At 49.6% G+C, this 21290-nt stretch overlaps 2 protein-coding genes across 13 annotated transcripts in view; both read right to left on the bottom strand.

Annotated features, from left to right (window-relative positions):
- RFFL (ring finger and FYVE like domain containing E3 ubiquitin protein ligase) overlaps positions 1-12294 on the bottom strand; it is a 30017-nt gene extending 17723 nt beyond the window's left edge. For 2 of the 6 annotated variants that reach the window (XM_053995179.1, XM_053995176.1), the window contains exons 1-4: positions 12188-12248; positions 10711-10882; positions 8067-8150; positions 3735-3849 (exon numbers count right to left, since the gene is read on the bottom strand). The gene's annotated coding sequence lies outside the window, so the exon portion shown is untranslated. Of the gene's footprint in view, positions 1-3734; positions 3850-8066; positions 8151-10710; positions 10883-12187 lie in introns of all 6 variants that reach the window. The other 4 variants (XM_053995177.1, XM_053995180.1, XM_053995178.1 and 1 more) reach the window with 4 other exon arrangements.
- Positions 12295-13445: 1151 nt separating this feature from the next.
- On the bottom strand, positions 13446-21285 carry RAD51D (RAD51 paralog D). Of its 7 annotated transcripts, none has more exons than XR_008440146.1 (12): positions 20243-20337; positions 19797-19906; positions 19126-19187; positions 18856-18974; positions 18547-18628; positions 18313-18447; positions 17801-17896; positions 17536-17626; positions 16791-16861; positions 15824-15991; positions 14184-15168; positions 13446-13622 (listed from the first exon to the last, which is right to left on the bottom strand). XR_008440146.1 is itself a non-coding variant. In XM_053995678.1 (11 exons), exons 2-11 carry the CDS (start codon positions 19876-19878, stop codon positions 15085-15087), a joined length of 990 nt encoding a protein of 329 aa, XP_053851653.1. In that variant the 5' UTR covers positions 19879-19906; positions 21185-21285; the 3' UTR covers positions 14032-15084. The 7 variants fall into 7 exon arrangements, 5 of the variants coding, with proteins under 5 accessions (XP_053851653.1, XP_053851652.1, XP_053851655.1 ...); XR_008440147.1 differs by having other exon boundaries at positions 13446-13619; XM_053995678.1 differs by lacking the exons at positions 13446-13622; positions 20243-20337 and adding an exon at positions 21185-21285 and having other exon boundaries at positions 14032-15168.
- Between the last annotated feature and the right edge of the window lie 5 nt (positions 21286-21290).

Raw genomic sequence — 21290 nt, 5'->3', positions numbered from 1 at the left:
GGAGGTTTACAGACAGATCTCCACCTGAAATCCCACCAGCACTGTTACAAGCATGAAGGATCTCAGCTTCAAGCACCTCTTTGAAACTAGAGAGCTGCAATTCCCATTTGAAATGGAGAAAACGGTTTCAGAAAGCTGTGGGATTTATAGAGCATTGCTCAGAAAGCTAATTCCAAAACAGACACCTTCTCACTTGACTCCCAGCTTTGCACCTGGAATTGCAAATACAATTCTTGCCCACTTTCCCTCTCCTCTGTAGCACAAGTAACACCAAATTTTCCCCATTTTAACATGAGAAGCTTGGCAATCCTGTTTTGTAAGGAACTGGATACCTGGGGTGAGTATTATTTTAATATAAACTGTTTATTTTGACCAGAAGTTGCATTTTATATATTGAAAAATATTTAGATAAAAAGCTCTTTTTGCTATTAATTGTAATTAGGTCTCGAGACATCTGCCAAGATGGAAAGTCAACTGCCTTTTTCTTTTGCAAGTCAGTAACATTCTCCCAGCAAGTTAACAGAAACCAAAACAAAGTGATTAATGAAATAATGTGATTTTAGAAAATTATTTTTCTTACCCAGTCTATCTCAATTCCTTAGTCCCATACCTGTTCCCAAGGGACATTCTGTGACCTCGGGCTTATCTCCCTTCCACTCTCCTCTTATGCTGAAAAACAATTCAAAAAGCTGCTGTGCTCTTTCACACTGGTTTGATATTCAACAGCAAGGCTGAATTAAGTTAGTTGTAATTATAGCATGAACCAAGTCAGGAGGAGAAGAAAGGAGACTCTGGAGAAGCAAGATTCCAGAGTACTGTTTTGTTACCATTCCCAGCATCCTACATGGCTGGATGTGTCTCTATCCTTAGCCTCACACCCAAAAGTATCACTGAAAGTGGAATCTCTCCACCAAAACCTCAGCAAGGAGAAGTCCAGGAATCCTAGACTATCCCCTCCCAGCTCAACCAGTCCTTTACATTATGGAAAAAAAGCTCCATGCTGGATTTTTCTCTCCATTCATTCCCTTCCTCACAGGTTTCCTTGGATTCAGCCTGGGTCACTGCTAAAACTGTAATTCCAATAGACAGCAATAAATTCTCAATGAAAACCTGAACTTTTAAATAACTGTGCAGCTTCCCTAACCAGCCCTACTCCAGGAAGGGTCCATCCTATCCAGATTTCATCTCAAAACCCACCTCAACCACTCTTCCATGACAGCCACGTGGCAACAGCTGGGGGAGGTTTCCTGGATCTGTGCCCACCTGGAAGTCAGAAAGAGGCTCCAAAGGCACAGCAGGAGCTTTTCAGGGAGTCCTCCTCCTCCTCTCCACACTACAAATACCTCCCTCTCTCAGCAAATTTTACAATGCCCAGAATAGAACCTTGCTGAAAATAAGTTTCTGCTGTGCTGTAAAACACTGCTGTGGTCTCAGTGACTTCAGTGGTTGGGTATTGCAAACAAACAGGAGCAGATCCACAGTTTAACCAGGGAACAGCTTGGAATCCCCTCTGCTGGAAGGTGATTTCACCATGGGAGAAGGTAACCACTGTCAGATGGTTTAATTATACCCTTCTCCTAAATGGGGGAATTCAGGGAGCTGGAGGAAAAAAGGGGAGGAGAAAGGATATTAATTTGTATTTCCATCACATCTCAAGTTCCCTACTTCAGGTAAAAAGAGATCAAGCTATTTCCACTGGAATCCCTATGGTTACAGTCACACATCTTGTTTCATTATGACAACTACATAAATTACATATTCAACAACAGTTCAGCTTTGGAATGCAGCACAAGCATATGGGGGCAGTTGAAAGGATAAGAGAGAGGTGCATCATCCAGAGACAGCTCCTCAAACTCAGGATTGGACAAGACTAGCCAGAATCACATTAAATTTCCCTGAAACTGGGATTACAATTGGCCCTAAAACTCCACAGACTCTGGGCTATCACTGTGTCTCAGGTACCCAGAATTGAGAGTGTTTGCTGATAAATTACAACACCAGTTGGAAATCCTGGAAATTACTTGTCACGCCAAGCTACGGGTTTATTTTTAACCAGTAAACTTCTAAAATCAAAATATAGTCTCAAAATTCCTCACATGCCAAACCTACTCTTCTCCCCACCTTATTCCAGGAGCTGCTGGTAGAAAATGTACCTAAACCCCATGGAATTTATACAAGTGGAAAAGTGTACGTGCAGAAGGACTGGATGCACCACAGCTCTGTGCAGACTGGCAGGCAACCTCTAACCTATTTAACTGGAGCCTGAAAAAAGATAATTTTTATTTGGCTAGACTGAAACAGATCTGGATGTATATAACTGAGGCACATTGTAACAAGTACAAACACTGCAGACTCATTTCATAGCTATGCCTATTCCAAATTAGTCTGAATTCAAATCCAAACTAGGTGCTGAAATAGAATAAAATGCAGCTGCAGATCTTCTCCTTCAGCACACACGTACACAGACCAGCTCACACGTCACATCTGACATGGTGTGGGAAGCTCTGCCCTCCCAGGCTGCAGAAATAGTTAGAAATTAGTCAGCAGTTAAAAAAAGGTCCAGGATGTTGAATACAAACCTGAGGACTGGTTTTGTTCTTGAGATAACTAAAGATAGTGTGATAAAAAAGTGAGTTTGTTTATGGGTTAGTCACCTATCTGTGGTCAAGGGAAAATACCCCACTCTCATCTGAAGGAAGTTAATACAGGTGGAACTTTGAGAAGGACTTTGAAGTTGCACACTTAAAGCATTTCTATAAATATTATTCTTGTGCCAATCTCCATTTAGCACGGAAGCATTTGAAATTCAGAATTGCTTACATGCAGGCCTGGAGAAGAGCTTGAAAACTGAGGGAAAGTTCAAGCCTTAGCACCCAGTGTGTGCCAGCAGGACAAGCATGAACTCTCTACAGAATTAATGGGACAGATGTTTTGGAAAAGTCCATTTCCAACCATCTGCAGTGTTTGTTTCTAGAGCTGGAAATTTCTACACGGGTTCCTTCACCACCAACTTTGTTCGACTGCTGTGTCTCTCTCCCTCAAGCCTCAATCTCTGCAGGAACATTAAGGACTGAGAAATCCAAAACAAAGCAGCCTGAAATCTGGCCTTTATTCAAACAGAAACATGAACAAACCCAACAGCCATCTGGTCCCATGGTTTGGTTGCTGAGTTGAGGGGGTACATCCTGAGGAAATTGTGCAAGAGCTCACACAGGGGCTCACAAACCATTCAAGTAAACATTTGTCTCTAGGAACTAAAGCCATGATCCAAAAAAGGTAATTCTCCTTTATTGCCACATCTCTATACATCAGTTATGGTAGAACATTTAAGTTCTTTGTCAAGCCTTTTAATCACCTGTGTGCAGCAGCAGCAGAGGCAGGATGGGCATCCTTTGATGGCAGAGCTCACCTAAACCCACCCAATTCATGGGATCAAACAGAAAGTGCTGAACGTGGAACCCCAGTGGGATCCAACCCAGAAAATGTATTTTCACTGATGACTGAGAGGACAGCAGGTAAGGAAAGCTTCAGCCAGGGACCTGCATCTCCTGGATTCCCTACCTTTGTCACACAGGGAAAATTTCCCATATATGGCCCAAGCCAGCAGGGTCACATTTCAGTGCAGGCTTCTGGCAAGCCCAGACATTCAGGCATTGTGAGTCAGTTCTCCAGAAATCACTGGAGTTTAGAAACCAATAAATCTATTTCATTTTGGTTGGGTTTTTTTAATTCACCTTCTATTGGGGTTTTTTCTTCAACCTTTGCAGTACGCAGGCACCGTCACCGTCAGTTTCATTTTGCTTCTCTGTAACTGGCAGGAGCATTTCTTTCCATTCTGGAGGTTTTTTGCTTTGTAAAATGACAGACAAGATTTTTATATTAGACAAAGTCCTGGTGTTGGGGCACGAAGAATAAAATCAGATCAACTATCGTGGAGGTTGGGAACATACTAAGCAGTCTTGTACTTTCACATAGCCCTCTAACAACACAGAGTACTTACTTTTTAAAAAAAAACCTCAAAACATCTTCACTTCTGTCCTCAGATCCCAAACAAACGACTTATCTGACATTTCAGCACAACCAGACAGGACTGCTGTCAGTAAGAGGCTCCCTATGACACAATCTTTTCCACCACTGACCTGATAACATCAGCATGACCTTTCTTCTCTTTTGAACTCTACTCTTCTCAGTTCAATAGTTCAGCAGAAACTGACCCATTTTTGATTACACAAAGTCAGATACCACATATTCCTATTAAAAAAAAAATTAAACTCCAAAGTACAAAAAATATCATTGGGTAGTTATTTTCAGATTAGTAATGAAATAAATAATGTGGGACAATTCAGGGTGAGGATTTTTTAGTTTCAATTTCCAGCTCTGCGAGTCTGAGCCACTTCAGTTCTCTGTGCTTGAGTTTTCCATAAGCAAAATACAGATAATGCCCCATCAGGGAATGGAATCAATATTTCATTTCTTTAAAGCAGTACTGTATTCATAATGGAATTAAATACTTTCAGAGAACTACAGAGCTTATAGAAATGAGGCACTTAAGGGAAGAAATGTGAGCGAACAACCTCCTTGCAATTCTGCAGCGCATCCTAACAGCTTTACAGCACAGAATATAAAAAAAAACCAGGACAAAACAAGATGGTTTTTAGGCCAAATTCATGTTTGACACAAGTGCAAAAGACAATGCAAGTCCTGTTCCTTTTTTGTGGCTTTTTTTTTGTTTGTTTGAACTCTTTCCCAGTTCACAATGAAATTTATGGTCAACATGCAGAATAAGGAAGCTTGTTTTTACTTAAAGGGACATGTCAACTTAAAAGTGTTACTGACAAATGTGGCCTTTAAAAAAAAACACTACAAAACAAAAAAGACAAACATTCTTGGGACTTAAGGTGTGATGGAGGCAGCATGCTGTCAAACTGCTGGCTACAAAAACAAGGATTTTAGATCTTAAATCTTTTATACATGTTGTAAAAAAACCCTTTTCCTTAGAAGTTGAGGTCAATACATTTAGACTGTTTCCTGCAATATCAAGGATTAAGGCTGATCAGTCAAGCACACAGTGGACATTAACAGTTTATACCCTTATATTCACATTTTCTTTCATTAGGGGAATTTTTAGGCAATACCACCATGTATTAGATTTAATGTCAAGCCTGCATCTCTTATTCCTGCCAGAGCAGTGAAAGCTTCAGCTCATGTTATTAAGAGCCACATCCAGAAGTATAAAAGCAAGCTCAGGCCTCCAGAACAATGTCTGACCAAGTGAGTTTGGCTTTGGGCAGAGCAGCACTGAGGGAGAGAGGCCTCATTCCAAGAATGATCATCTTACTTCCCTCACACAAAGTAAAGCCTTTCATGACCCAGGCTGGGCTCTGGCCTACATTCTGTTGGATGAAAAGGCTTCATTATATGCAGTTGAACACATTGTTTGAAAACCTGATACAAACGGCCTTTACCACAGCAAGAGCTGAACAAACTGAAATCATGCAATGTTGAGGGTTCTAAGGGACCCAAATGGAAAAACTGTGTTAAATGTGTTGTGTGTTCTCTCTAAAACACACAGCTTAAACCCTAAAATAGGTTTTCACCCTTGGCAGAGTTCAGAGATGGTATCAGGGTGATCAGATAAGGTTATCTGCAGATTTAAGGTGACTCTGAAGGCAGATAAAAAGAAATGCTGCAAGTGCTTTGTTTCTAAGTGTGTTATTTTGCCATACACAAGCAGTCATTTAGAGGTGCTTTGAATTCCAGCTGCACTCTCCCTGCACACCTTGTAGGCATTCCAAGCTGCTCCTGAAGGCTGGCAGCAAGCTGAACAACATATTTCAATTCTTTCCAGGAATCCCTTCACTCAGAATGAAGAATGAATTCCTTAGGTATTTCCATTGCAAAAATCTGTCTGTGATCTGTATTCAGGTCAAAGGTGCAAGCATCAAATAGTATAAATAACAGCAGGAATAGAAAAGTATTTGCCAAAAAGGACACTGAGGGTTTAGGATTTATTTTTATTAAATTCATGGTTCAACTCTCTCTTGTTTCTCTTCTGCATAAGAGAAAATCTTGAGCCCTCTGCACAAGAAGATGCACAGTGACAGATCAGGTTTGACTGAGCTGACAGGGAACTCCATGATCCCCTGCAACAACTGATCAGCCTTTCCATCTGAGAGACATAAAGCATGGATTATGCAATATCAGCCTCTGTCTGACTGGAACCTGGGCCCTGAGCTCCAAGAGCATGAAACAGCCCCTACATAAAAACCAGCTTTAATTTCTACTCTTTGGATTATACAGTCAAAGGGGACTTGGAAATCTACATTTTCCTTGGAATCTGAAAAATAAACTGTTTCCAAACTCTCCTGCAATGCTTGTGCAAGGGCCTCAGGACAGGCAGGGATCTGGCCAGCTGTGCCACCAGCCACAGAAGCTGCATTTTAGAACTCGCCCTTCTCTGGAACAATTGGAACTTTCTCCAGGCTGAAGTCTGCACACAGAGCTCAGTGTTTCCCTGCAAGCACACAACGGCTCCATTATTGTTTAACTACCAAAAACCAGCTCCAGCAATCTATCAAGCTTGACATTCTATCCATCTCTGCTGCTAGCCCAGACTGCTGGGCGTATATATAGGAAGAGGTTCGTGGATTCAGTAAGAAAAAAATTATTTTGTTAATCTAAACAGAAATTTCCCTTATTTTAAACATTAATTTGTAAATTTAAAAATCGTTCAGGAACCCAGAGGCCTGTTTTTCCTCAGATTATCAAATTCAAGTGTCTGTAAAGAAATCTATTCCAGCAGATGAATAAAAGCTCCTTTTTAAGATACATATAAAACAAATTCAAAGGCAATCCCACAAAGAAGGAACTGCTCACTGCCTCAGAGCTGCAGCACCAGTTGTGCTTCCAGCCTGGCCACAATTATTTGAACACCAAACTACAGCAGAGCATGAAGCTGCTGCTTATCACCCTCCATGCCCAGGGACAGCACTGCTGGGCAGTTTTCCAAGTAATCATGGCCCAGGCAAAGTCCTGGGAAGCACCAACACTTCCATGGACTTCCAACACTTCCAAATTTATTATTGCATGATGCAACCCTGTGGAGGATGACCTCAAACACAGGAATTGCTCATCTGAATGATGCCAGCAAGCCAAGTTTCTGGGGGAAGGACACCTGGCAGCCATCCTCTGGTGCCAGCAGTCATTTTGCTCTGAGCAAGGTATTTTGACATCAACAAAAAGTAGCATCACATGAGTTTCAGTCTGGAATTCTGTAGGATGCAGTTCCTGACTCATCTGGGCAAAAGCCAAAGCAATAAATGTTCAAGTGGTGTGGATTCAGTGATGTCACTTGTGACACTGCAATTTGAAGTCATCCATGTGTATATATAGAATATATAATGCCCAAAGGAACCATCCTTCTTGCAGCAGAGGTTACCATGCAACAAGCTACTCCCAAAAAAGAGTATTTTAAATTTAAATTACATTTAATGAGTTTCAAATCTCACTTAACATCAGCCTAAACTAAAAGATTCAAAGCATATGCTCCTTAAATATATTCTTATAAGCACATCCCACAACCTTCTGAATATAAATAAAAAGGTGGCAGCATTAAAAAAAAACTGATGTTTAATGAATATTTTAGTCTCCACCGAAATAAAATGTGGGAATTTCTATTCCAAGACTATTTGGCAGAGGAGCCAGAGGGCATTAGAGAAAGAAGCCTGGTTAATATTTTTGAGTAAACTGAAAACCTCAAGAGCAATTAATGTGAAGAAGCTGTAGATTTTACAGACACTGAGAAGAATTAACAGCATCTCAGAACAACAATTCTTCCTAAAGAAAGTCCCTTATGGGAGCATAAATTGAACAAGCCAAAAAGGCCTTTCAGAGGTTAGAATGAGCCACCTCAGTTCTGAGGAAACCAGCTGAGAAAGACAGAAAAACCTAATACAAAATCTGAATTGCTGATCTGACAGTCCCACTCTTGGGTTTATTAAAGAGGGTGATTTTTCAACCTTGCAGTGTTTTTTGAAGACTAAATAATCAACTTTAGAGGCACCTACCAGCAGGGGGTTAGGAACTTTTGCATGCAGGTGAGTCCTTGTCCTGACATCAGCCCAGCAGTGACACGACTGGATTGTCCCCACCTGTGGAACAGAGATGCCACTTGCTCACCCCTGCAAAGCATTCCCTGCTCCCTGAATGCCAGCTCAGGGAAGTTCACACTCCCAACCCCTGGCTTTTGTAAGGACAGTCCCTGGGAAGGGGAGGAAAACAGGCTTGGGAAACCACAGAGAGGGACTGTCAGGGACATTGACTGGAATCACTCTGGGGAGCAGGAGCCAGGCTGGGGTTTCACAAGGGGCAGTCAGGGCAGGGCTGGGGGAACGTTTGCACCAGGTAAATCCATGGAAGTGCAGAGCACAAGGCACAGGCAGTGAACAGCAGCATCAGAGACCTCAGCAGGGCTGTGGCTGCACCACTTCCAGAGCTCAATCCAGAGTCCAGCATCCACAGTGCCAGCAATATCCAGGTAAAGCTGGGTTATGTCTGTGGTCAGCTGGGACTAGAGAGAAGAACCAATTTCTCTTCTCTGCCAGGTACCCAGAGCTCCCCTCTCCCTGCTCAGCAGCAGGTCACACACAGCTGTGTCCAAAAAAGGGCCACATGCACACACTTTCCTGCAGCTCACACCATCCTGCTGCCCACAGCGTGTTTCATCAAGCACAAGAACTTGCTTCAATGTATTTTGATTTCTTATCTTCAGATCAGGACTGGTCAGAAGGTTTAGAGAAGAGATGGAGCCAGGGGATCTTTAATTAGGTGATCTTTAAGGTCCTTCCAACCCAATCCACTCTGTGATTCCATATCCTATGAAAACCCACTGGGAGGGACAGGAAAGTAGCCTAACCCTAATTAAACACCATTTTTCCTACAGTGACACCAACACAGCCTCGGTGAGGAGAGCATTTTACCCAGCCAGACCTGAGGACACAAACTGCAGTGCTGGGTCAGACACAGCCTGCCCAGCTCCACTGACCCCTCCAAGCTGGCCCAGGAGAGCCAGAGGAGAGGCACACACAGCAGACAGACCATGGAAATCTGCTCCCACCCCTCCAGGCAAAAACTGGTTCAAAGTCCAAACTACAGGTTTAATAACAGCACTGGCAGCTCAGCCCAGCTCATGCTCCAGCCTAATTGAAGAGTTTACAATCTCAGATGTTATTAACAACAAACTGTGGTGCAAAGTTGCACAAGAAGTGAAAATTACACCATTTAACAAACAAACAAAACAACACAAACCCACACTGAAGTCAACAACAGTAAACTGAAGATGTGAAGAAGACAGATTTCAGTCATAAGCTCAACTAGTGACCACTAACCTCCCAAAAACTCACAGATATTATTCGTTTGTGCTCTCAGTGCAGAGTAGTGCATTCAGCTCTCATTTTAGGAGCCAAATCACATGGTACCTGCCAGTGAGAAAGACTGAGCCTCACTGGAAGCCATCCTACTTTCTCTACCCTACAATTAAACACAATACTTATGTGATGACTTGAAAACTATTCCAATTCAGCAAAAACTTGAGCAATTAAGCATTAACCCATGAGCACCACTGTCAAGGCCATCAGCCTCTAATTAAAAGTTAGGTTGCTACAGCTGAGTGGATGTGCAGTCACAGAGAGCTGCAGCTGGCTAACCCTGCTCCAGGATTCCCAGCCCCCAGTGGGAAACACAACAGGCAAAGGTGATTGGTTTGGTTCATTAGACCCAGCTGTGCCACCAAAAACAACTGTGATTACAGAGAAGGACTTCAAGATCTCCCTCTCCATCATTGTGGACACAAAAGAGTTAAGGAAATTCAGTATTCAGTGGGTGGAGATAGGTAAAACCAAGGATCTGGAATTTGTAAGAAACATTTAAAGCTCATCACAGCTTTCTGCTCTGTTCCTCAGCTCTGGAAAAATGAGGGAAGAGTAGGAAAACAAAGGATTAAAACTCTTTTTGTTTATGCAATCATGAATATGCCTCAATGATCATCTATCTTAAAATAAACACTTCGAAGTGTTGACATACAACCCACCAAAGTGTAAACACAATAAAATACCAACTCAAACTGCACCCATCATCTCCCATCCTAATGATACAGAGAGCTAAAAGAGCTTCTTGTAGATCCACTAAGCCCTTCACCAACTCCACAGCGAGGCTAGAAAGGACAGAAAAGTGCCACAGGTCCCTGCACTGCTGTGGAACAGTCCTCCCAAACCACCATGTGAGGTTACATCCTGTGCTCCCCACAGAAAGCACGCTGTGTGTCAGAGAGGAGGAAGTGAGCTCAAATGAAACACACAAATAAACCCCTTCTGTCTCAGCCAATTAAACATTAGCCTGGGCACAGCTTAATCCAAGAAGCATAAAATGAAACCCTTCCTATCTACCTTTAATGCTACACTTGACTAAGCACGCCCAGCTGTCCTTGCAGTGTTGGAAAACACCTGAGTGCTTTTGGGAGTGTAACTGCTTCTTTACCACAGCGTCAAACACTGAGCCTGTCCATCCTCAGCCTTTTTACCTGAGGAGAACTCAGGCAGGACTCTGCTCTCACTGCAGAGCTGACATTTATTAACCTGCAGACAACAAAATACTGCTAAGAAACCCGAGGATGAGTCAATACTTTCCCCATAGGAAACACCTTGACCTGCTTACAGGAACAAACTGCTCGGAAGGACACTCGAGGACTTTTTTTTTTTTCTGAACAACTTTTGCTTTCTGCAACAAAGGAAGGACTTCCTCAGCTTTCAGTCTGCAGCACGCCCCCAGTTTTGAGCAGAGAAGGAAATTATTTAGGTCCTTAACACCAAATTACACTTTGGACGTGCTAAAATGCAAAGAGACAATAATTTAAGCAGAGAGCTCTACAGAAGGCTGGTGCTTATCCAGAATTCCTCAGCTCTCATAGCAATTTGAGCAGAACAACCTACTGAACCCCAGAGACCCTTTGGGAGCAGAACTCAGAGAGGGAAGAGTTACTCATCACCACTTTTAAACACAAAAAAAGAGGCTGCACCAGAGTCCCACTGCCCCTCATCAGGGAAACCCTGTGAGGGAGGCCCTTGACCCCATTTCCCCAAAACAAAACCCAGGTGCTGCACCTGTCCCAACCCGAGCACCCCATTCCCCTGTGCCCCCCAAGTCCTGGCAGCCCCTCCTGCCCTCTGTCCCCTACACCTGCCAACACCCCAATCCAGAGCCATTCCCTCACCCCACAGCCCCTGGATAACCCTCAGGGACAACTCCATGGACCCCACATTCACCTGCCTCCCGTCCCCTATCCCATCCACCCTTCTCTGCCCTGGCAGCCCCCATTGCCCCACACCCCAAACCCTGGCAGCACCCTCAAAGCCTCACACACCCCCCAAACCCGGCAGCGTCCTCACTGCCCCACACCCCAAAACCCTGGCAGCTTCTCCAAAACCCTGAAACACTCCCCCCAAAGCCCCACACGTCCCCAAAGCTGCCGGCCCCCTCTGTACCCCAGTGCTCCCCAAACCTGCCAGCCCCCTCTGTACCCCAGTGCTCCCCAAACCTGCCAGCTCCCCTCTGTACCCCAGTGCTCCCCAAACCTGCCAGCCCCCTCTGTACCCCAGTGCTCCCCAAACCTGCCAGCCCCCTCTGTACCCCAGTGCTCCCCAAACCTGCCAGCCCCCTCTGTACCCCAGTGCTCCCCAAACCTGCCAGCCCCCTCTGTACCCCAGTGCTCCCCAAACCTGCCAGCTCCCCTCTGTACCCCAGTGCTCCCCAAACCTGCCAGCCCCCTCTGTACCCCATTGCTCCCCAAACCTGCCAGCTCCCTCTGTACCCCAGTGCTCCCCAAAGCTGCCAGCCCCTCTGTACCCCAGTGCTCCCCAAACCTGCCAGCCCCCTCTGTACCCCATTGCTCCCAAACCTGCCAGCCCCCTCTGTACCCCAGTGCTCCCCAAACCTGCCAGCCCCCTCTGTACCCCATCGCTCCCAAACCTGCCAGCCCCCTCTGTACCCCAGTGCTCCCCGCTCCCCAAACCTGCCAGCTCCCCTCAGTCTCCACACACCCCAGACCCTCTCAGCCCCGCCGAGGCCTCACAGCCCCACACACCCCCTCACACCTGGCAGCCCCCCGACCCCAGCGGAGCCCCAGCCGCCTCACCTTCCCCCTGAGGAGCCGCGTCCCGGCCGGCTGCGGGGCCTGCAGCGGGCGGTCCCGTCCCGGTGCCTGCGCTCGGCGGCGGCGGCGCTATGGCAACTGCCCGCGGGGCCCGGCGGCCGGAGCGGCCCCAGGGCAGCCGGGCGGGGCAGCGCCGCCCCCTGGCGGCCGGGAGGACTCCGCGGCAGCTCCGAGATCCGCAGGTTCGAGACCCGGCCCGGGCAGGTGGGAGGAGGAGGAAGAGGATGATGAGGAAGAAGGGGGGACACTGCGGGGTTCCTGTGCGCTGGGGGAGTCCCTTGGGTGCGCACGGGGCTGGTCAGCATTGCACGGGAAGTGAACACACAGCGAGAGATCACAGAATCTATCGGGATGGAAAACATCTCATTGGCCAGCCGTCCAGTCTCTCCTTGAACACCCCGCGGATGGTGACTCCACCACCGCCCTGGGCAGCCCATTCCGATGTTTAATCACCCTTTTCTTCCTTCTAATGTCCAACCTGAACCTCCCGTGGCACAGCTTGAGACTCCTGTCCTCTCATCCTGAGATAGATGGACACACAATCCCATACAGACACACTCATGTGCACACAATTCGTGTAAACACACATTTATATGTGTATTTTATATGTATCAAGGGCAAATAAGCCCTTAGTGCCAAAAGACATCCCTGCTGTTTGGAGTGAGAGGCGCCCTGCCTGCCCTGGGATGGGATTCACTGCCCTGCTCCAAGCCTTTCCAGAGGTTTTCCAGCTGTTTTGGGCATTGGGAAGAGGCAGGGGGAAAAAATGTCCTGAGCTCTGCGTTACAGAGCTGCAGGAGTGCCTGCCTGAGCAGGGAGGGGAAAGACTGAATGAGGATATTTAGGTCAGAAACTGATCTTACTATGCAAATTTAGGGCAAATCAGCTTGAGCAGGAAGTCAGGTTTTTCCAGATGAGGTGAGAGATTCCCATGGCCTGAACACTCCTGCTGTCCCCACACAGGGAAACAGCCAGCAGGCACAGGGACACCTTCCCTGCAGCAACACAGCCAGAAACTCAGCACACCCCTGGGACCTCGGAGCACACCTGGCAGCAGAAGAGCTGCCACACAAAGCCCAGCCAGGCCCCAAATCACACCACCCTCCCCAAATGTTTCCCAAAAGGGAAACAGCTGCAATTAGCTGAATGCCAAGGAAAGAAAATCTCCCCCAGCCATGATTATGCCAATGAAACTGGGATGGGAAGCTCTGAAGGAGCCCAGACTTCACACCATCACCTTTCCTGACAGACTGGCAGTGTCCCTGTTGAGTCACCACCCCGTGACTCCCTGGTGACCGAGTGCAAGGCTGGAATTTCTTCTGTCATTTCTCAGGGATCACAGGGATGATGCACACATGGTTGGTCTCATGCTGACTCTAACGAGGGTTCAGAGCATGTTGTTCCTCTTCTCATCCTGCTGGTTAGGGGAAGGAAACATCTGGAAAGCCCTCTTGGTTCAAATATAACCCCAGAGGCTTCTATTTGGCTCTTCCCTGCTCCACACTCCCCCCACAAGAGCTTTGCTTCCCCTGCAGAACCTCAGGCAGAGAGATGAATTAGTAGCTGAAACGTGTGTACACCACCCCTTCACCCACAGCTCCAAGAGAGGAGCTAGCAAGGAATTAACTACCAAGAAATTAGCTAATAAGGTAAATTTCTGCTTGTAAGTTCCAGCCACGTCAGCACAGGTCTCCAGAAGACAGGAAAACCATCCTCTTCCTCCTCACCCCAACCAAGCAGGCTGCAAACCCTAGAGCCAAACCTCCCCTCCTGAGCTTGGAGAGCCCAGAAATGCAAATAAACACACAACTTTAGAAAGTTTGCAGTAAAAAATATGTATTTAACGTGCCAAGCACAGCCTTAGAGGGCTCCAGCAGCTGTGGTGCTGTGTCATTAGTTTAATGAGCATACCCTAATTAGTCCCAGCCCCCAAATTCTCCATCAGCTGCCTTGAAGTGCAAGCCATGGCTCAGCTCACCTGCCAAGGAGGTCTCTTAAATTGAGGGTATCTGAAACATCTGGGATCAAGAGGAAACTCCACATCCAAGCCTCCCCTCTCCTCAGGAGGTTGCCAAGAGCACACAAGAGCAGCTGGAAAGCACTGGAGCACGGGAAGATTATTTTAAACATCACCACATGCAATTGAATAGGTCCTTGAGCATCCAGCAGGGCCAGCTGGTGCCAGCCAGGACCCATCTGCCTCAGCTGATCCAGATCAGAACCTCCATCAGTTATCAGGAAGCCTTTACACAGTCCAGCTGTGCCCCAAAAACACCAGCAGGTCCCCACAGGGCCTGGTGGTACTCTGGGGAGAAGGGAAGATCAAGCATCTCATTAAGTCCCTGCTCATCAGCAGCCTGTCCCTCCTCAGTCCTGCTCAACATTTTAATTAAGTTCAGAGCAGCTGTCATTAATTGAATTCCAGCTCTCAACAACCACAGCAATGTACAACAGTTTTTTTTTTCTTTTATTTCTGAACCAAGCCCACTGTGGGCCCAAGGATGAGCAGAACTCCAGGAGCAGAGGGCAGGGAGCCACGGGGGGAACTCAACCAGCACGAGGAGGAGTTGTGGGGTTGTGCAGGGACAGGGCAGCTGATCCCAACAACACCTGAGCACAGGGCTGGCTCTGGGGGGTGAACACAAGCCTGCAGCAGAGGGCAGAACCTGGCTGTCCCACTGCCCTCACAACCCAGCCACTGCAGGCACAGAGGGCTCCAAGGAACCCCACAGTGAGTTTTTCCATGGGGCAGAACAAAAGATTTTTCTTTTTGCTCCTTCCCAGGGCTGCAGGATTCTCAGTCAGTTTGTAAAACCTTCAGTGCTTGCCTGCTTTTGTGCAGCTCTCTTGAACTTTGTGACATTTGCTTTTCCATGCCATCAGAGTCCCTGTGTGGGTGTCACCAGGCTCGGTTCCAACACGTCACCATTTCCAATGTCCAGCTCCACCTGGATCCCTGTTGGCTGCAAGGAGGAACAGAGCAAAGCTTATCCTCACACTGTTGGACTCTACATCGCTCCCTCTCCTGTCTCAGAGCCAAAAGTCCCAGTTAAATCCCCCTGAGGATTTCCTGCTGCTGGTGCCCCTGTTTTAACTGGGTCTGCTGAATGCAGAGATACAAACAGACAATGCAATTTAGCAAAGAAAGAACATCTTGTTCTGAGACATCCCCAGACACACCATCATTTAGCACATCCAGGATGCATTTCACTGCCTAGCACACCACCATACCCAAATTTGTTTGGATCAAGCAGCAGAGCAGGCTCAGAGCCAGGAGGCTCAGGCAGTGCTGCCTGTGCACAGGCAGGCCTCAAGCTGAAGTCACCTTTGAAGGTGTCAGAGCCATTTCCACAGGACCCTCACTGCGCACACACCATCAGGAGATGAAACCAACACCAGGAACACAGTGACCTGGATTGGAAGTGGTGCCACTCATTTATCCTGCCTATAAACACCAGCCCAGGCTGTTGGGAACAGATGCTCTTCTCTTTCCTCTGCAGCATCCAGCCAGGCTGCACAAGCTGCTCTCCTGCTGCCAGGCTGGGTCCTGCCCCACTCCCACAGAGCCAATCCCACAGCTGCTCCTGAGCTCCCAGGGATGGATCCAGGCAGCCTCACCTGCCGGGGTGACTTTGCCAGGGAAGCAGCACGTTGTGTGCTGGATTTCTCCCACGTGGCTTCTTTGCTCTCCAGCAGCACCCGGGTGCTGGGCACGAAACTCCAGGAGCGGCCGAGGGCTGGCTTCAGTGGGCCAGTGCTGCTGTCCCTTGTCACCTGGTTGGTCACCTGCAGCACAAACAGACTTAGCAGTGCCTGGGATCAGCAGTGCCACTCGGTGTAGTGACACACTGGAGGTCACCAGGAAATCCTGGCCTGGCTGCTACTTCTAGGAAGGTTTCTCCTTCTCCTTCAGCTCCTCTGCCATCCCCTCTGAGCACAGCCCAGGCAATTGACCCAGAGCAGTGCTCAGGGAGTTCTCTGATATCTGCAAGCTGCATCACTCCTGGTGCTGCAGTCACCACAAAGTTTAACTTGGGGCCTCCAAGTGTCCTTCCAGACACGCTGTCCTTGTCACTTGATCAGAATGCAAGGCAGATCTGTTCAGCAGACCACCGTGTTCTGGTGTGGCCCTCCCTGTTCAGACCCACTGATTGTGGTCCCACCCATCTGGTGCATTGGCCAAGAGCTGGGGAAGGCTAGAGTAGGGCCCTTGCAGCTCCTGTGGGATGATGCAATGCCCTGCAGCTCCTGCAAGGTGACCAAGAGATTACCCAGGAAGCTGGCCAGCCCCTTAAATGAATGGTGTTATATCAAAAATAAACACAACCAGCCTTTCAACCTGCCTGTACTTAACTCTGCCTTGCTCAAACCAGTGAATGGCTGAGGACAGCAAGAGCAGGAGGCAGCACATCAGCCCAGGTCCTGCCCCATGCTTGGAACAAGACATCTGCAGGCTGCAGAGATGTCAGGGAGCAGAGCACTGGGGAGTTCAGGCCTCTGGCTCCCTCTCCCACATGCTCCAGAGCCTCCCCATGGCTCCTTGCCACACACCAGCACACGAAGGACAAAGCACAGCAACACTCACCACAACAGCAAGGCTGAACTCCCTGGCCAAGGTCTTCAGCTCCCTGGAGAGCTGCATCATGAGGGCCAAACCTGGAGCAGGACAAAGCATTTTGGCTGTCTGGGGATCAGCCCCCAAAGTGCACCCTGGAAGCAGCTGACATCTGGATTTGCATGAGCACTGGATTCAGGGTCAGCACTTGTGTTCATGGACGCCTTCACTGGACCATTCCCCATCCTTTCCTATTTTAGAAGGGCCAAGGCCAAAAAATCCTACAAAAGCATCAGGAGCTGCAGGCAAAGCTGGCCAGGTTGATTTAGCAGGCACAGGACCCATCTCTGCAGCTCACAGCTGCATTTCCTACAGCCCACAGCTGTGAGGGGATCTCCTGTGATAGCACTGGCTGCCACCCAGCTGTGCAAGACCCTCTGGAAGGTGTTTGAGGGGGCTCCTTGGCATCCTCACTTCTGATTTATGTCCTTTCTGGCATAAAGGGCCTCAGAGGAGCTCTGCAAACTGTGCCATGATATATTTCTGACACTGTAAGAGAAGTTTTAGTTTATGGGCAAAGACTCCAGTGCCTCCCCAGATGGGTTTCAGACCATTGCCATGAGCAGCCACAGCCAGGTGGAGTGTTTGCTGCTAACACTGCAAACACACCCCCCCTTTTATCCACTCCCAAGGGAAAAGCTGGGAGCAGTCACACCCACATCTGTCCTGCCCCAGTCCCCACTCCAAGAACAGCTCACACAGTGAGCCAGCTCACCCTCTGACTGCCTGCCACCCAGCAGAGGGTAAATCACAGCCGACACCGAGTCCAGCACCACCACCTTGAGAGGTCCCATGGAGCTCACAACCTGCAAGGAGGCACCAGGTGCAACGTGGAGTCACAAATCCAGCAGTTCTGGAGGCTGTGAGCTGCACAGAGGCCCAAGGATGAGGCAATCTGGAGTCACCTGTCAGGAACACAAGCCCTGCTGGCCTCCCTGCAGCTCTGGGGAGGGGAGAGGGGCCCCAAGGCTCGCTCCTACCTGCTGGCAGAGGCGATCCCGCAGCTCCTGCAAGGCACTCAGCACCTCGTAGATGTTGAACACACGTTCTACCTGGACCCGCTGCAGAGCCTCCAGCTGCAGCACAAAATCCAGCCTCAGTCTCCCCAGGACTTGGCCTATTCCTCCTGCCCCAGCTGCCCCCAGCTCTCTGCACTCACACCATGCCACAGAGCCTTGTTCTTCCACATTTGCCTCCACCCCATTAACACCACTGCCCCTATGGCACTGATGGAAAAGCAACATGGATTGAGCTCAGGGAGCAAAGTCCTGCAAGTCCTGTAAGTCCCTCCCTTCTCCCAAGAAAAATAACAAAGAGCACAGTCTGTCTTCAGCATGTCACCAACCAGGCCATGGAAGGAAGGGTTTGGACTCAAAAAAGCCCATGAGGACAAAGGCAGAGCTGGAAAGACAAACCATCTCTGGGGTTTCTTGCAGGCAAGAGCAAAGTGAGTTTCAGAGCAAGCAGAGGGACCAGCTCCAGGGGAACTTGCCTGCTCTTCCTCATCCTCTGTCTGGGCTCGGAGCATCTGGTAGAGACGGGAGGCAGTGAAACCCCCCGTGGAGTCGAGAAACAGGACATGCTGCTTGAGCCCCAGGGACACACTGGCTGCAATGCCCAGGCACACCTGGGGGAACAGGGACAGGGTGTCAGCCAGCCCTCACGTGTCCCTCTGTGCGACATCTTCACCCTACCTGTCCTCTCCTCTGTCCTCCACCCCACTCACCTGCGTCTTCCCAGTGCCCGCTGCTCCCATGAGCTCTGTCACTTCCCCTGTGTACAGCCCTGAGTCCAGCAGCTGGTCCAGGCTGTGGGATGGACACAAGGTGGGATTACCAACACCCCTTCAGCCAGAATGGTAGGAGCACTGGGAGGCAGCAGTCCCCAGATTTTTGTCCTCAGAGTCCCCTTCCCAAATGCACAAAAGTACATGGGGATGGTTTGGAGAATGAAATTCAAAGCTTGTGCTGGCAACCACAGCCTTGTGCAGCAAACTCAGCCCCAGGCAGAGCTGGTGGGTGGGTGAGGTCCCCACCTTGGGCTGCCAGTGGGCAAGATGGCAGTGGAGCTCTTGAGCTCCTCGTAGAGGTCTGCTCCGTTGGCAGGGAAGGCAGAGAACTGGGCCAGGAGCACACGTCTGACTGCGACCAGCGCCTGGGGGCAGAGGGATGTCTGGAAATGGGACTGATCAACAGCCAGCAACTGCTGCAGAAGGGCCCCCCAGACAAGCCCATCCTTGTCCATGAGCCAGACAGCTCTGAGCTCCCTGGTTAATGTACCAGGAGTGAGGAGTAGTCCCTTCTACCTTGTAAGACAGGGAACACTTTTGGGCAACATCCTCCAGGTCTGACGACACAAAGTCCACCACTGCAAATAACATGAGGGACAAGAGGTTGGAAGCCAAACATGATCAGACCACAAACACCAGAAGACAATCAGCTTAAACAAAACCTGCACCAACAAGCAAAGTGGCTGTGCCCTCTGTCAACACTGTGAATGGAGGAGTTTGTCCTCTGAGATGGCCCCATCACTCATCACAGAACAAATTGTTTCTTGCAAAACAGAGCACAGAGAGAAGCTAGTAAAAATTTTCCCTCAAGAGCTCAAGAGCTGCCCAGCACCTTTTCCTTCCCCTCTAAGGGCAGGAGGTGCCCAGGGTACAGCATTCCAAAAAGTTGGGCATTTTTCAGAGGGAAAACTGCATAAACCCTCCTGAAATACCACAAAAAAGCCAAAATTGATCAATCCTCAATGAGCCTCTGCAGGCATCTCTTACCATGTCCTTACACTCTCCTGCTCCTTTGAATAAGTCCTTACTCACAGTATCCACCACCCAGGAGGACCTAGAAGACATCTAGCAAGGAGGACACAGAAGGATATTCCACCACCACCACCCTCCCAGGATGTGGGATGACACAGGTCCACCAAATGCACGGGGAATGATGCCAAGCCAAGACCCCGATGCCACCCTGTTACCCGTCCTGATGCCATTGGCCCTGAGAAGCTGGATCATGTCTTCAGTGAGACCAGGGCAGAGCCCAGCCCGCAGGACCACCATCTCCACAGGGAGGGAGAGGAGCAGAGACCTACAGAGGAGACGGGAGAGTGGGATTCATAGAATCATTAAGGCTGGAAAAGACATCCAAGATCATCAACTTCAACCCTCAACCCTGCACCGCCAGGTCCAACACTGAGCCACGGATGCCGCCTGCCCCTGAAGCGGGGAAGAAGCCACCCAAACTGTGTTTGGGATGGGTGGTTACGGTGGGTAATTAATCCTTCTTTGTGGCCAAACAGCCCAAAATCCTGCACGGGGGCATCGCTGTGCTGGGGGAGCACAGCGGGCGGGGGGACTCCCTCCCGGGGCAAGAGGACCATCCATCCCGAGGCACCTCCATCAGAGCCCCACGATGGTTACCCACCGCCCGCGCTCCCCGCAGCCCTGCCCGCTGCCTTCCTGCTTCCTGCCGCCGGCGGAAGGGCCGGGGCCGCTCCCCTTCCCCGGCCCGGCTCTTCCATCCCACCGGGGTTCTCCTTCCCCGGCCCGGCTCTCCCATCCCGCCGGGGTTCCCTTTCCCCTTCCCCGGCCCGGCTCTTCCATCCCGCCGGGGTTCCCTTTCCCCTTCCCCGGCCCGGCTCTTCCATCCCGCCGGGGTTCCCTTTCCCCTTCCCCGGCCCGGCTCTTCCATCCCGCCGGGGTTCCCTTTCCCCTTCCCCGGCCCGGCTCTTCCATCCCACCGGGGTTCTCCTTCCCCGGCCCGGCTCTTCCATCCCACCGGGGTTCTCCTTCCCCGGCCCGGCTCTCCCATCCCGCCGGGGTTTTCCTTTCCCCTTCCCCGGCCCGGCTCTCCCATCCCGCCGGGGTTTTCCTTTCCCCTTCCCCGGCCCGGCTCTTCCATCCCACCGGGGTTCTCCTTCCCCGGCCCGGCTGTCCCATCTCGCCGGGGTTCCCTTTCCCCTTCCCCGTCCCGGCTCTCCCATCCCGCTCCGGTTCCCCTTCCCCGGCCGCTCGCCGGGATCAGCAGAGCGCTAAGGTCCCTTCCCACCCAAACCATGCCGGCTCTGTGACACTCCCGGGACTGGCTTTGTCCCGGCTCATCAGCCAGTGCTGCCCGCTGGGAAATGCAGGCGCACGAAGGGCTGGGGAGTTTTGCTGCCATACAAGTGTTGGGATCTATGTGGCTGCCTTGGAGGCTTGAATTTCTCCTGGGAAAGCTATTTTTTGGGGTTATTATTATGTTTTCCCTTCCAGCCGAGGCCTGTAGAGGGCTCTCGGCACTCGCTGCTGAGCCTGCCCTGCACTCTCAGCTCTGCCTTGAGCAGCGGCTGCACCCAACACCCTTTGATTTTGTAACTCAGTTTACCTGCAGTGCTGCCGCTTGTGACAATGGAGCTGTAGTCTGGCTGACGTGAGAAAGGCAGCGCTATAGCCCACGAGTGCTGATATTTCAGCCAGCTGAGCCTTGCCCA

The sequence above is a fragment of the Vidua macroura genome, chromosome 20, assembly GCF_024509145.1.
Source record: "Vidua macroura isolate BioBank_ID:100142 chromosome 20, ASM2450914v1, whole genome shotgun sequence".
In the NCBI taxonomy this organism is placed as follows: domain Eukaryota; kingdom Metazoa; phylum Chordata; class Aves; order Passeriformes; family Viduidae; genus Vidua; species Vidua macroura.
This window is presented reverse-complemented; position numbering and strand designations above follow the sequence as displayed.

Excerpts from the sequence above, each read along its gene's own strand:
- RAD51D (XM_053995678.1), bottom strand. The coding sequence starts at position 19,878 with ATGGTGGTCCTGCGGGCTGGGCTCTGCCCTGGTCTCACTGAAGACATG. Across the intron at positions 17,897-18,312 it reads CAGAGGATGAGGAAGAGCAG|CTGGAGGCTCTGCAGCGGGT; the intron begins GCAAGTTCCCCT and ends TTTGTGCTGCAG. Across the intron at positions 15,992-16,790 it reads AGTTCAGCCTTGCTGTTGTG|GTGACCAACCAGGTGACAAG; the intron begins GTGAGTGTTGCT and ends TTTGTGCTGCAG.